This window comes from Styela clava, chromosome 8, assembly GCF_964204865.1.
Source record: "Styela clava chromosome 8, kaStyClav1.hap1.2, whole genome shotgun sequence".
Classification (NCBI taxonomy): Eukaryota; Metazoa; Chordata; class Ascidiacea; order Stolidobranchia; family Styelidae; genus Styela; species Styela clava.
The window spans coordinates 17897907-17913583 of record NC_135257.1 but is presented as its reverse complement, the minus strand read 5'-3'; the positions used below and the strand labels follow the sequence as shown (position 1 = coordinate 17913583).

General features: G+C 34.2%; 3 protein-coding genes across 3 annotated transcripts in view; all 3 read right to left on the bottom strand.

Annotated features, from left to right (window-relative positions):
• Positions 1-938: 938 nt before the first annotated feature.
• On the bottom strand, positions 939-6688 carry LOC120346102 (coiled-coil domain-containing protein 97-like). The gene is made up of 5 exons (XM_039415753.2): positions 6550-6688; positions 5583-5985; positions 4091-4263; positions 3192-3288; positions 939-2484 (listed from the first exon to the last, which is right to left on the bottom strand). The coding sequence occupies exons 1-5, from the start codon at positions 6599-6601 to the stop codon at positions 2301-2303; spliced, it is 909 nt and encodes a 302-aa protein (XP_039271687.2). The 5' UTR covers positions 6602-6688; the 3' UTR covers positions 939-2300.
• Positions 1182-15677, bottom strand: part of LOC120345526 (mediator of RNA polymerase II transcription subunit 18-like) — a 47628-nt gene continuing 33132 nt past the window's right edge. Inside the window, exon 3 of the mRNA XM_078115640.1 lies at positions 1182-1245. Coding sequence (XP_077971766.1) covers positions 1182-1245 — 64 coding nt within the window. The remainder of the gene's footprint in view (positions 1246-15677) is intronic.
• LOC120346103 (cytochrome b-c1 complex subunit 6, mitochondrial-like) lies at positions 6780-7510 on the bottom strand. The gene has a single exon (XM_039415754.2). The coding sequence runs from the start codon at positions 7391-7393 to the stop codon at positions 7100-7102; it is 294 nt and encodes a 97-aa protein (XP_039271688.1). The 5' UTR covers positions 7394-7510; the 3' UTR covers positions 6780-7099.

The following is a 15677-nucleotide window of genomic DNA, read 5'->3' as shown; positions in this document are numbered from 1 at the left end:
GCCAAAATTAATGGTGACATCATAACGTAAAGGGCAACGCTAGACTAGATAATAAGCAGGGTGCACCCTTCCAAAGCCTGAACCTTACGCCGAAGTGTTTAGAATCCCGATCTTGTTCACCATATTGGCTTTCTTCTCCCCCGGGACAAATATATAAATCCTATTCTATACATAAATTTAACTATAACTTTTAGATCGGTGGTTTCCAAACGGTGGGCGTCGACCATTTTTTGAGGGGGCGTGAACCTAATTAAAAATATTTGCCCTTATTTTGGATATTTACATTTCGGTGCTACAGCAGCATGGGCACCAAGATGTCGCACAGCCTGAATACTAACCGGTACACAAATACTATGTTCAGGTTGTGCGCCTTTTGGAGGTCCTACATTTCTTTGTTTAAACTAGGGATTGAAGAGAGCTGTTGTGCTTGTACCTTTAGTATCCGTTTCATACCGTATTTTCAACGTGTTTTTTGAATGAAACTTACTTTCGCCTTACCATCTGTCATTTGTAGCTTATTGTTAGCTAGTTATTTTTGAGGTGGGGCGCGAGACTTGACAAACTCTAAAAAGGGGACATAGCTTTACGTTTGAGAACCACAGTTTTAGAATATTATTAGAAATTGTAATTTAATAATGAGAAATATAAATCTTTACAAGGTGAAAAGGGTAGATTTTATCAAGTTTCAGGTTATGCGAAACTAGAAATGTGAAAAATAATTTAGATGGTCAAGGGCTGGAGCCACTAAAATTTCTGTTAGCTACGGCTCCAATCTGGCATGTTGAGCTTGGCTCCACCAAAACGTCACAGCTCTATGTGCCCCAATAAAGTTTAAAACAAGTGTCAATGTGACTCATATTTATCCACTTTACTGTTCTTTATCAAATCTACCACTTGACTTGGTCTCTCGATAGCAGTTTCCAGACTCTGGACACGTATAGGGACTTTGACACAACTGTATTGTAGCATGGAATTGCCAATGCACTCAGTGCTGCGCCTCCCCTTGTAAACGGAAGGCACGGTGACCTGATGGATCAATCAAAACTTGAGGTAATTTTGACTTGACTCACGACTATGATGGGGAATTTCACTTGAAGACCCCGGGGGGATTTGAGACTTTTTATACAACTCTTATCCACAACGTACAACCGATAACTAAAAATATGATGGAGGTGCTACCTTCAGAGCAGAGGTCGAGAACCCATAGCCCGCGAGCCATATAACCAACCCCTTATTTGCCAAGGGCATATGGCTCCCAGAAATATCCAACATTCTAAGGCTAAGCTTACTATTGTTACCAGATTTCTCCTTTTTAGCCAATTTTGACAACACGTTGCAGAGCGAGCGCTTAGCGCATGGGAAAGAAACTAGGGGATTCTGGAACATATTTTGTGATATCACGAAGCGATAGAGTCGCGGGGCAATAATGGAATGAGAATAACGGTCAGAGATCGAAGACTTACCGATCGAAAGTTAGGGGATCCCCCAAAACAGTGCTCTTACTCCATAGTGACACCTTGTGTCCCACTACTAATTAATACCTCGCTAATTATACAACATAATTCATCCAAAATCTATAGGCTTCTGGTCCGACATGTGATGAATGCACATGCAAAATATGGAGCAGATTCAATCTCGCTTTCGTGAGATATCGCGTGCATCTAACAGACAGACAAACAAACAGATAAATACCTATTAACATACTGATTAAAATCGATAAGTAATAAGTATTCCGTCAGTTTGTACTGTTTATTTGTAAAATTTAGATTGGGCCAGCAAAACTAATTTTTAAAGCACTACGGTGATGCCCAAAAGAAAGAAAGGTGATGAGTAACGTGGATTTCAACTTGTGCTGCATGTGAGCAGTCACAAGGCCCTCGGCGACAATATGCAGCACCAGATTGTATACAGTATCGACATTGTATGTGTTGACTTTTGAGTAAAAATTTAAGACACGATTAGGTGATGAAAATGTCATACGGCTCGCACCAAAAAGCAATTGAAAATATGCACCTTTCATGGCTCTCTTGCCCAAAAAGGTTCCCGACCCCTGCTTTAGAGGAACCAGAATCTTTCAGTTCGGCCACATCTACCCAATTTATTACACCTTGGGTTAGGTTATGAGCATGGTATTTGAACCAGGGACACGTAACCTGCGATGGATGTGACGTTAAGTCTTATGCTTTCAACTGCTCCACTACGCATATCGCTCACTTTTATCGCGACTGTACTGTATGCACCATAGCATGGTGATAGCGCTTTGTGGGTTTCTCACTTTTCCAACACATAACTTCGAAACCTTATCCATTACCCGAAGAATCTATCGTCTTCATATATCTATCTAGTTCATCTTCTGAATCTTCAGCACCTTGATCAACTTCTCCAGGAAGATTCAACGATGGTTCCTCCTGATCGAAATAATCGTCTTCAACATCACGTTCAATCTGATGAAAATCATCATAATCTGTGTTCATGTCAACATCCCTGTTGAAATAAAGACTTAATGAACACAGTATAACCCAAGGGTGGGCAAGGATTTTCGACCCGGGGCCACGAATTTTGTCCGCCCAAACTGAAGGGCCATGTGGGTGTGACGCAAAAATTTACACTTTATGAACAATATTTACAGTGTCGCAAGAGCAAAACTGGAAAACCATAATTCTCGTGCCAAAACTAAATTTAATCGCATTCTCAACAAATTCCTTGAGTTAAAACATCAAAATTTGGTTTTAGTTTGGTTGTGGCAGCATCGAGCGAGCCAGTTTGAATTACCCAACGGCCGTGTTTGGCCCCATGTCAGGTATAACCCCTTGTTTCCCAACCTGGGAGGAAGTATTCGAAGAAGAAAATCCGCTTTTTATTTGCTGAGTATTTTTTCATTATTTCTATAATAATTAATTATGAACACATTATAAACTACTATAATTCAATGTATAATAAAAGGGGGATGAGGGAACATGTGGGCGAGGTGTTGACTTGCATATTCCACTAGCTAAAGATCTATTAAAGATGGAATAAAATTAACATAATATTATCAGACTTGAAAAGGCATCAGGTCCATCGCCTGGCAGTCCCATGGTATCGCTATCTCAAACAAGGCAGAGCTTGACACCTGTGTTCGAGTAAGTCAGGATTATGTAATATTGCAGATATGATGAACCAAACTCCACTTTCGATGTAAAAATACGTACTCATATGAGAAATTTTTATCCATTCCACTGAGAAAACTCTCGTACATTCTGGATTTAAATTCTTCAGCTAAAAACTCCTTCTCTTCTTCGGAAATATCTATGAAAAGAATGATTAAAGGAAATAGGATATGGCAGAATTTAAATTTTGTTCCGAAAAAAAAACTATCTGACTAACGTGGTCAATCATATCACAACCTAGTACTAACAACCGCTCGTACTAGCACTGATAATTGTCCAGGTGTCATAATATAGTATTTGTTGGACAATTCAAAAAAGTCATTCTATTGCATCGTTTCAGTGATGAACGAAGACCTAACCAAACCTAACCTAAACTCTGTGAACAGGTCAACCAATTTTGGGTCCAGTCAAACTCTCACAAATGTATTTCTGCAAGGTTTCATCCGAATGAGATCAGTACATTTGTGTTAGTACGAGGTAACTTTCTTGAATCAAATGAAATTCTTATTCATATTGAATACAATTATTATCAACTTTCCTCTCCTCCGGGATAAATATGCAAATCCTATCCCATCCTAATTTGAAGAAGTTTACCGCGGCGCTGTGGTGTGGCTCATCGTGCTAAGCGTTGGGAATACTCTCATCACCGCACCTCTAATTACTTTGCGTGGATTCACATGTTGGAATCCCATGCGTGAATAGTTATGTTCGAGAGGATTGGTTAACTCCTAGCCGCCGTAGGGTGATTCACGTAACCACTGGTCGGTAACGGCTTTCTCCACCATCAAGTCCATGCTTCCGAAAACAAATAACTAACTGATCCCATACCTGACTTTGACTGATAACAGGACGAGAGGCCGTGGTTCAAGATATGATTAAGTCATGTTACCATCTTCCTCTCCCTGGGATGAATATGTAATTCCTATCCTGAAGAAATTTACCTGGCACACGTTCCTCCTCTTCTTCACTGTCATCATCAAATTCCTCATCTTGATTCTCATCCTCTTTGTCCCATTTCTTCTCAATAACATCCATGAAGAATCCAGAAAGTGTGGTTGGATGGGCAGCAGCTCTTGCACTCATTCTTTCCTCTTTTTCTTCTGCCGATAGAAACCTAGTGAGAAAAGAAGATAGATGGAATGCCACACTAAAACTAAAGCTAAAGCTAATGTCATATTTTTCAGTTATGGACTTTTTTCGATATCTTGTGATTATAGGCCTGTTTTTTTTTTTGGGGGGGATTTCTGACAGAATATTGGTAAAGAAAGATGAGATAACCAAGTTTTATTACCTGTTTTAGTTTTGAATTCAGGGTATGCCGAATGTCAAATTTTAAGTTTGTACAGATCTGGAAATTGAAAAAAAAAAAATTTTCTCATAACTTTAAAATGTGATACAAGCTGTACTCGATTACAAATAGAGAAATATCTTTATCATTAAAAAAAATGGTATCAATGACCTCAAACGGTCCCCAAGCAGTGTTGTTAAACGGTATTGTATTATTAACCTAGTCAAAGTGCTAATAATTAGATTTCTGTGGGACCAACTACCGTAGTCATACCTCTACAATGATCTTGCACAGGTGGATCCGTAAGCATATAATGCAAGGAGGCCAAAGACAGAGAAAAAATATATTTGTGTTGCTTTGTTATGTACAGCAAGACTCTTGGATTACTTGGCTTAAAATAATTGTCAAAGTGCGACTGTATACATTTGTGTTAGAGTGTAACAGAACTTAACCTGCTACACTCCAAAGAAAATAACTTGCCATTGCCAGTATAAATTTGCTTTCATCACTTGAACATTTATCTTAAAGTTTATTCTATTCAATAAAAGGCAATCACACTATTGCACAGGGGTTCCTCCAGTCTCTGTAATGTTGCATTGGTGTTCTTCTCCACCAAAAAAGTTGAAAGCCACTGCAATATACCAGTGTTTCTCAACATATGGGTCGTGACCCGAAACTGGGTTGCCTAAAAAATTTCCTGGGTAGTTCGCTTTTTTCAATAAAAAACTGAAAGTTACTAATTTTATTTTATAGTAAATTTGATTGTTTATTGTAGATTTGGTATTTAAGTGTTTCTCAATAGTAATTGCATGCGTGGGCAGTATCACTGCATAAAATCTTGACATTCAATTTGCTTTAGTAAAGCCATGCATCGATTCCATGCTGATGACAAACACACACAGTTTCCTCACTTCAAAATAATTTTTGGAGGAATAGGTGTTATATCAAAATGATTGTTTCATGATAATATTCATTTAATTTTGGCCATAAAAGTACTGAACGTTTAGTATTTGAGCATATCCTTGGGCCGGAAGACCCAAAAATCTATTTATTCGAATACTTGCGTCACTTAAAAAAAAGTTTGAGAACCACTGCACTAGACAATATCACAGATTCAGGACTAATGAGCAATGAAATAAACAAACCTTCCTATGTAATGTTGATAAAGCTTCGGATTTCTTTTACTCATTTCTTCCTCATTAAAATATTCTCCTTCTTTAATCATTTGTTGCATAGCTTGATATCGACGATTTTTAACTTCATGTGAAATATAATGACTGTCAAGTTCTGTTCTTGCTTTTAGATCTTGTTTGTGACAAATCTGCCGGATGTAATAACAGACTTGCTCATTTTCTGGTAAAGAATTGAAGCAGGAAATTTCATTTGGCTTTATATGTTCATAGTATCTTTGCAAGAACCTCATGGGGCTTTGTTCGAAATGTTTTTGAAGTTCATCATATTTTTTCTCAGCAGTGAGAATTCCTTTGTCTTCAATCACCTCGGGAGTTGTTCCAACTTTCTTAATCGGTAAGAAAACTTCATCCAAACCTTGATAATAACAAAAGATAAAATCAATTTATTATATTTAAACAAATTATATCCCATGATAGCAATTCAAAAACTCTTATTTTTAAATTGGGGTTCAATTCATGATATTCATATAGTAAAAAAAAATTTATAATAAACTTCAATTAAACTTTTAATAGCAAAATAGCAATTTTTTTCAATAAAAAATATTCAGGTTTTCGAAGAGCGTATGACATTGGCATATATTATCGCAATGCTTGAAGCCAAAAGCCTATATTACATGTAATAAATGTTATTTCATCCTATTTTTTTGTTTAAGTTAAATCCTGTGCGACAAAGTGAGATCGCTCATGTAGTACTTTTATGTTTCGTGCTTAAACATCATTTGAAGTTTTGGCAATCTCTCTAAATCATTGGCTTGTTTGTTATCAATTTCTGCGGCATTGCGGTGTTCAAACTGGACTATTTAGCTATCTTTTGATGACACAAATACTCTGCAAACATTTTTCATATAGTAATATCTTAGAAATTCCATCAAAACACAATTGTTTAGACATTTCTGCTTGTGGAGTATGAATTACTCACCTGCTAGTCTTTTACATAAACATTCAATGCTATTTTTCTCATCCATGATCATCAAAATACATCCACAATTTAGGGCTTGATTTCAAGTCGAACCATCAAAATCACATCAGAATAAAATGAAAAATTTGCAGCACAAAATTCCTCAGAATTTCATGAGTGTTAAAGCTGCAAATATATCTATACTATAGACAGTCGCAGCCAGTCCTACAGTGTCTGGGTGTTGTGATAAACTAGTAAATAAAGAATCAACATTTAGTATTACGGCATTTGTCAGTTTGGATAAAGATTTTAACCTTTGAAACCATACAAACTAATTAAATTTAGCATTGAAAATTGAGCAATACAATCGCTGATAAATCACAAAACTTTATTCAAATATAGAAAACCAAATATAAATTAATTCTGAAATTCAGTAATTCTGTAATTGGTGATAACATTTTCAACAAATTTGCCACATACAGAATAATTAAATTTATAACTTGTTCTAAACTTTAATGCTAAACAAACAATACCAAAACACAGTTTCACACTTTTAAAGTTGGCCTAAAAGTTATTTCAGCATGGAAAACAATCTATCAGCCACGCAATGGTCTGCACAATGCAGAAAATCAAAAAGTTCTTGGACGCAATCTTCTTCCGTTTGACTCCGGCTATTCACTCGATCCTCGCATCGAACTAACTCTTCTCTATAGGGCGAGCACTCCGGAATGTTATTGCAAGTTTCCTTAACTGCGTCCATTGGGTCAACTAAGTCTTCCTCTTCTTCTTCGTCGTCGTCATCTTCCTCGTCTTCAGGATCTTCGGGATCGTCGTTGGCGTAAATTTTCTGTTCTTCAAGAGTCATTTTTGCAGTTTCTTGAAATTCAGTTCTAACGAAACGACGAAGTTTTAGTTCCGAGCAATGAACTCAAAAAAAAAATCGAACCAAACCAGCAATCAGAACGTTAAATCCAGACCAACGACCTCTGTGAAGCTAGCAGCAAAACACGAAATTGTTACTGACAGAATCGCAGAAAATACCCACGCGTAAAATTAAATGTTCCCAATGATTTTTATAAGAAAGTGTATATTTTGATTATTTTCACAATAGCAATTAAAGCAAAACAATCATTAACTACACTCCTCGTATTGTTAATATATGGTAAACAAGCTAAAGCGACTGTTACAGTGCACAAAATTTTTTTATAATTCTTTGAGAGATGTTTAAAAATGACTGAATTTTCGTCGTGTAACATGGTCGTTTCATGAAAACCTCCAATAAAGGCAGCATTGCAACACCATTGGTGAAAAGTAGAAACCTCAAAGATTCGATTTCAATATGTCAGAACAGTCTCAGCACGTTTTGACTTGACCATATATAATACTAAACATAGCGTATATTCTTCAATTTTTAAAACAATGTATATACAACAAATTTGAAACTGATTTTGTATTTCAATTAAAATTACTGGATAGTTCATCAAAGAAGATATTTTTCTCTTTGTCACACAACAATAATGCACTTCATTAAACTTAGAATAAGTTGAGTAAAGTCTGAAATACTGAAAAAAAATTTACGCCCTCTTGTGGATTGTTTAATAAATTTCACAAAGTTATCGTTTTCGAAAGGGCAGTTTCTCAAAAACCGCCAATAAATGCAGCACTACGACACATTCGAAGAAAAGCAGATACCCTATAGATTCGATTTTAATATGTCAGAACAGTAGCAGCACGTTTTGACTTGGCCAAATATAATTCCAAACATAGCGTATATTTTTAATTTCATTGAAAAAATGTAGATGTGACATATTTAAAAACGGTTTGGTATTTCAACTAAATTTACTGGAAAATTCATCAAATACTTTCTTCTCTTGGGTATACAACAAAACTGTACGTTTATTAAACTTGGAATTAGTGTGCAAATGTTAAAATGCCAAAAAATGATTTGACGCCCTCTTGTGGATCCTTTTCGGAATTTCGAAAAATTATCGTTTTTGAAAAGGGCGATTTCTCAAAAACCGCCAATAAAGGCAGCACTACGACACATTCGGAGTAAAGCAGATACCTAATAGATTTTATTTTATTATGTCAGAACAGTAGCAGCACGTTTTGACTTGGTCATATATAATACCAAACATAGCGTGTATTCAAACTTTTATAAACAATGCAGACGTAACATATTTAAAAACAGTTTGGTATTTCAAATAAATTTCCTAGATAATTTATCAAACATCTTTTTCTCTTGGACATACATATATACTATACGTTCATTAAACTTGGAATAAGTTGCGGAAAGTATAAAATACCAAAAAGCATTTTACGTCCTCTTGTGGATTTTTTTCAAAATTTCAAAAAATTATCGTAATTGAAATAGCGATTTCTCGGAAACCGCCAATAAAGGCAGCGCTACGACACATTTGGAGAGAAGCAGATACCTTATAGATTCGATTTTAATAAGTCAGAACAGTAGCAGCACGTTTTGAGTTGGCCATATATAATACCAAACATAGCGTATAATTTTTAATTTCATCAACCATGTATATGTAACATATTTAAAAAAGGTTAGGTATTTCAACTTAATTTACTGGATAATTCATCAAACACTTTTCTCTCTTGGTCATACATCAAAACTGTATGTTCATTAAACTTGGAATTATTGTGCAAATCCTATAATGCCAAAAAATGATTTGACGCCCTCTTGTGGATTATTTTCGTAATTTCGAAAAATTATCGTTTTTGAAAAAGCGATTTCTCAAAAACCGCCAATAAAGGCATCACTACGACACATTCGGAGTAAAGCAGATACCTTATAGATTTGATTTCATTATGTCAGAACAGTAGCAGCACGTTTTGACTTGGCCATATATAATACCAAACATAGCGTATATTCAAACTTTTATAAACAATGCAGACGTAACATATTTAAAAACGGTTTGATATTTCAACTAAATTTTCTAGATAATTTATCAAACATCTTTTTCTCTTTGACATACATATATACTATTCGTTCAATAAACTTGGGAAAAGTTACGGAAAGTATAAAATACCAAAAAGCATTTTACGTCCTCTTGTGGATTATTTTCAAAATTTCAAAAAATTATCGTTTTTGAAAAGGCGATTTCTCAAAAACCGCCAATAAAGGCATCACTACGACACATTCGGAGTAAAGCAGATACCTTATAGATTTGATTTCATTATGTCAGAACAGTAGCAGCACGTTTTGACTTGGTCATATATAATACCAAACATAGCGTGTATTTAAACTTTTATAAAAAATGCAGACGTAACATATTTAAAAACGGTTTGATATTTCAACTAAATTTTCTAGATAATTTATCAAACATCTTTTTCTCTTGGACATATATATATACTATTCGGTCATTAAACTTGGAAAAAGGTTGCGGAAAGTATAAAATACCAAAAAGCATTTTACGTCCTCTTGTGGATTACTTTCAAAATTCCAAAAAATTATGGTAATTGAAATAGCGATTTCTCGAAAACCGCCAATAAAGGCAGCACTACGACACATTCGGAGTAAAGCAGATACCTAATAGATTTGATTTTATCATGTCAGAACAGTAGCAGCACGTTTTGACTCGGCCATATATAATACCAAACATAGCGTGTATTCAAACTTTTATAAACAATGCAGTCGTAAAATATTTAAAAACGGTTTGGTATTTCAAATAAATTTCCTAAATAATTTATCAAACATCTTTTTCTCTTGGACATACATATATACTATACGTTCATTAAACTTGGAATAAGTTGCGGAAAGTATAAAATACCAAAAAGCATTTTACGTCCTCTTGTGGATTTTTTTCAAAATTTCAAAAAATTATCGTAATTGAAATAGCGATTTCTCGGAAACCGCCAATAAAGGCAGCACTACGACACATTTGGAGAGAAGCAGATACCTTATAGATTCGATTTTAATAAGTCAGAACAGTAGCAGCACGTTTTGACTTGGTCATATATAATACCAAACATAGCGTGTATTCAAACTTTTATAAACAATGCAGACGTAACATATTTAAAAACAGTTTGGTATTTCAAATAAATTTCCTAGATAATTTATCAAACATCTTTTTCTCTTGGACATACATATATACTATACGTTCATTAAACTTGGAATAAGTTGCGGAAAGTATAAAATACCAAAAAGCATTTTACGTCCTCTTGTGGATTTTTTTCAAAATTTCAAAAAATTATCGTAATTGAAATAGCGATTTCTCGGAAACCGCCAATAAAGGCAGCACTACGACACATTTGGAGAGAAGCAGATACCTTATAGATTCGATTTTAATAAGTCAGAACAGTAGCAGCACGTTTTGAGTTGGCCATATATAATACCAAACATAGCGTATAATTTTTAATTTCATCAACCATGTATATGTAACATATTTAAAAAAGGTTAGGTATTTCAACTTAATTTACTGGATAATTCATCAAACACTTTTCTCTCTTGGTCATACATCAAAACTGTATGTTCATTAAACTTGGAATTATTGTGCAAATCCTATAATGCCAAAAAATGATTTGACGCCCTCTTGTGGATTATTTTCGTAATTTCGAAAAATTATCGTTTTTGAAAAAGCGATTTCTCAAAAACCGCCAATAAAGGCATCACTACGACACATTCGGAGTAAAGCAGATACCTTATAGATTTGATTTCATTATGTCAGAACAGTAGCAGCACGTTTTGACTTCGCCATATATAATACCAAACATAGCGTGTATTCAAACTTTTATAAACAATGCAGACGTAACATATTTAAAAACGGTTTGGTATTTCAACAAAATCTATGGAGTATCTGCTTTTCTTCGAATGTGTCGTAGTGCTGCCTTTATTGGCGGTTTTGTGGAAATCGCCACTCCAAAAACGGTATGTTCGAGATATTAAACAAAATTACTATGGGGCGTAAGTCATTTTTTTGTTGTTTTATACAATTTGCAACTTATTCCAAGTTTAATGAACGTTCAAAAGATGTTTGATGAATTATCCTGTAAATTTAGGTAAAATACAAAATCTTTTTACAATATGTTACGTGTACATTGTTTATAAAATTGTAAATACACGTTATATTTGGTATTATATATGGCCAAGTAAAAACGTGCTGCTGTTGTTCTGACATAATGAAATGAAATCTATATGGTATTTTCTTTCCTCCGAATGTGTCGTAGTGATGCCTTTATTGGCGGTTTTTGAGAAATCGCCCTTTTAAAAACGATATTTTTTCAAAACTTCAAAAAAACACCACAAGAGAGCGTCAAATCATTTTTTGTTATTTTAGGATTCGCCGTCTTATTCCAAGTTTAATGAACATACAGTTTTGATGTATGACCAAGAGAGAAAAGTGTTTGGTGAATTATCCAGTAAATTAAGTTGAAATACCTAACCGTTTTTAAATATGTTACATCTACATAGTTGATAAAATTATATATGGCCAAGTCAAAACGTGCTGCTACTGTTCTGACATAATAAAATCGAATCTATAAGGTATCTGCTTTTCTCCGAATGTGTCGTAGTGCTGCCTTTATTGGCGGTTTTTGAGAAATCGCTATTTCAAAAACGATAATTTTTCGAAAATTTGAAAATAATCAACAAGAAGGCGAAACATGATTTTCCGTTATTTCATACTTTCCGCAACTCATTCCAAGTTCAATGGAGGTACAGTATATATGTATGTCCAAAAGAAAAAGATGTTTGATAAATTATCTAGGAAATTTAGTTGAAATACCAAACCGTTTTTAAATATGTTACGTCTGCATTGTTTATAAAAGTTTGAATACACGCTATGTTTGGTATTATATATGGCCGAGTCAAAACGTGCTGCTACTGTTCTGACACAATGAAAACAAATCTATAAGGTATCTGCTTTACTCCGACTGTGTCGTAGTGCTGCCTTTATTGGCGGTTTTTGAGAAATCGCCCTTTCAAAAACGATAATTTTTCGAAATTCCGAAAAGGATCCACAAGAGCGCGTCAATCATTTTTTGGCATTTTAAGATTTGCACACTAATTCCAAGTTTAATGAACGTACAGTTTTGTTGTATACCCAAGAGAAGAAAGTATTTGATGAATTTTCCAGTAAATTTAGTTGAAATACTTAACCGTTTTTAAATATGTTACATATACATAGTTGATAAAATTGAAAATGATATGCTATGTTTAGTATTAAATATGGCCAGATCAAAACGTGCTGCTACTGTTCTGGTTTGGTGAAATCGAATCTTTAACGTATCTGCTATTCTCCAAAAGTGTCGTATTGCTGCCTTTATTGGCCATTGTCCGAGAAATCGTCACTCCAAAAACGGCATGCTTGGGAAATTGAAAAATTATATATAGGTTGTAAGACATTTTTCACTTTTTCATACAATTTGCATCTTATTCCAAGTTTAATTAACACACAGTATCGGTGTTTGAAAAAGTAAGAAAACGGAATATTACGATATTAGGTGAGTTTATTTGAAATACCAAACCTTTTCAAAATATGTGAACATCTACGCTATTCAAATATTTGAGATATACGCTATGTTTGGTATTATAAATGGCCAAGTCAAAACGTGCTGCTACTGTTATGGTATAGTGAAGTCGAATCTAAAAGGTATTTGCTTTTTTCCGAATGTGTCGTAGTGCTGCCTTTATTGGCGGTTTTCGGGAAATCGCCCTTTCAAAAACGATTATTTTTCGGAATTCAGAAAAGAACCCATTATAGAGAGCGTAAAATGTTTTATTTTTATTTTAAACTTTCCCAATTAATTCTTAGTTTAATAAACGTACAGTATTCATTTGTGACAAAGAGAAAAATATATTTGATCAATTTTCCAGCAGCTTCAGTTGAAATACAAATCCCTATTAAATTTGTTACGTCGACAATGTTTATAAAACTGAGAATACACGCTATTTTGGTATTATATGTAGCCGAGTCAAAACATGCTGCCACTGTTTTGTTATAGTGAAATCAAATCTATAGGGTATATACTTTTTCCGAATGTGTCGTAGTGCTGCCTTTATTGGCGGTTTTCGAGAAATTCCCCTTCCAAAATCGATAATTTTTCGAAATTTTGAAAAGAATCCACGAGAGGGCGTAAAATATTTTTTTGGTATTTTATACTTTTCTTCTGCAACTCATTCTAAGTTTAATAGACGTACAGTATTAATGTGTGACAAAGAGAAAAATATATATTTTATCAATTGTTCAGCAAATTTAGTTGACATACAATTCCTTTTTAAATTTGTTTCGTCCACATTGTTCATAAAATTGAAGAGTATACGCTATGTTTGGTATTATATATGGCAAAGTCAAAACGTTCTGCTACCGTTCTGACATAATAAAATTGAATCTATAAGGTATGTGCTTTTCTCTGAATGTGTCGTGATGCTGCCTTTATTGGCGGTTTTTGAGAAATCACTAATCCAAAAACGATAATTTTCGAAATTCTCAAACTAATTCAAGGGGGTGCGCAAAATTTTTATTATTACTTTATACTTTCTGAAACTTATTCTAACTTTAATAGACGTACAGTATTGATGTGCGACAAAGAGAAAAAGATATTTGATCAATTATCCTGCAACTTTAGTTGAAATACAAACCCTTTTTTAATATGTTACGTACCTTTGTTTTAAAAATCGAGGAATATACGCTATTTTTGGTATTATATATGGCCAAGTCAAAACGTGCTGCTACTGTTCTGGCATAATAAAATCGAATCTATAATGTATGTGCTTTTATCCGAATATGTCGTAGTGCTGCCTTTATTGGCGGTTTTTGAAAAATCGCCATTTTAAAAACGATAATTTTTTGTAATCCAGGACAGAATCCACTAGGAGTCGCAAATGATTTTTTGCTGTTTTCTACTTCCCGCAACGTATTCCAAGTTTAAAAGATGTACAGTATTAATGTGTGACAAAAAGAAAATGATATTTTTTAACCATTATCTAGCAAATTTAGTTGAAATACAAAATCAATTTTAAATTTGTTACGTCCATGCCGTTATTAAAATTTAGATTACACGATATGTTTGGTAATATATATGGTCAAGCCAAAACGTACTGCTACTGTTCTGTTATAGAAAAATTGAATTTATATGGTATCTGCTTTTCTCCAAATGTGTCGTGGTGCTGCCTTTATTGGCGGTTTTCGAGGAATCGAGGTTCCGAAAAGGATAATTTTCCGAAACTTTGTATTTGCGGAATACCTGAAAATTCATTTTTCGCTTAGTTAGTCTTTTTTTGAACACTATTTTCTTGTTAAATTTAATGTATTCATTCAGTTTAAAGATTTTTCATCTATTTTCGTGACAATATTTTATTTTGATCAGCATTTTCAATTTTCATATTTACCTATAAGTGAACACTATATGCGCGTGGAACCTATATTCAATGTGTAAAAATATTCTGGCTGAAAGTGCTGCTAGCTTCACAGTGGTACCCCAACGTTGTCAGTTTTGCATGAAGGGCAAGGTTCGAAAAGTGTTGCAGTCGGAGTCATAATCCGGTAATGACGTTAGAAAATAATTCATCTTCTGGAATAATAAATAGATAAAACGGGCTGAATAATAAAATATTCACGTGTACAATTCGTTTGTAAACTTTCAAATGATCTTTCAGGAAATTTGAATCAACGAACGCATGCGTTGGGTGGGCGGACACGTACTGCTTCTTTTATCAATACTATTTCATCTAAAATCGGTACGCTTATAATCTTTCTTGAGGTTTTGTTTGCTCTCCTATTCTATATTCAGTTTTATTTATTTAGGTTTCTATCAATTATTTTCTAGTTTATTATACTGATTATAGGGTCAAAATAAACGTATACTTATAATGGTGCTACCGCCTACGGACGTGCTCAAACTGTCAATCCAGCACACATCAATGCATTTTTGGGTTAACAGACTAATTGTAAGGTAATAACTTGATTACGGGAAATAAGATTTGATGCATTTCAGGCGCAAAAGTACGCCGAATGCTGACAGCGTATACGCAAACTATCTGAAAAGTCTAGAAGCCAAACATATATTCTATCGTATAATGGCGCTAACTATCGTGTCAGTCGAATTTAACACTTAGTTATGACCAAATGATTACGACATCTGAGGTTGCAAACAGCTGATTTATAAAATTCAAATGAAACTCAAAAAAAGTA

Bases quoted from the DNA above. Each gene is read 5' to 3' on its own strand.
- LOC120346102 (XM_039415753.2), bottom strand. From the start codon at position 6,601: ATGATCATGGATGAGAAAAATAGCATTGAATGTTTATGTAAAAGACTA. The intron at 5,986-6,549 runs GTGAGTAATTCA...GTTATTATCAAG, and splicing joins TTTATGTAAAAGACTAGCAG to GTTTGGATGAAGTTTTCTTA. The intron at 4,264-5,582 runs GTTTGTTTATTT...TTTTCTCACTAG, and splicing joins TATCAACATTACATAGGAAG to GTTTCTATCGGCAGAAGAAA.
- LOC120346103 (XM_039415754.2), bottom strand. From the start codon at position 7,393: ATGACTCTTGAAGAACAGAAAATTTACGCCAACGACGATCCCGAAGAT.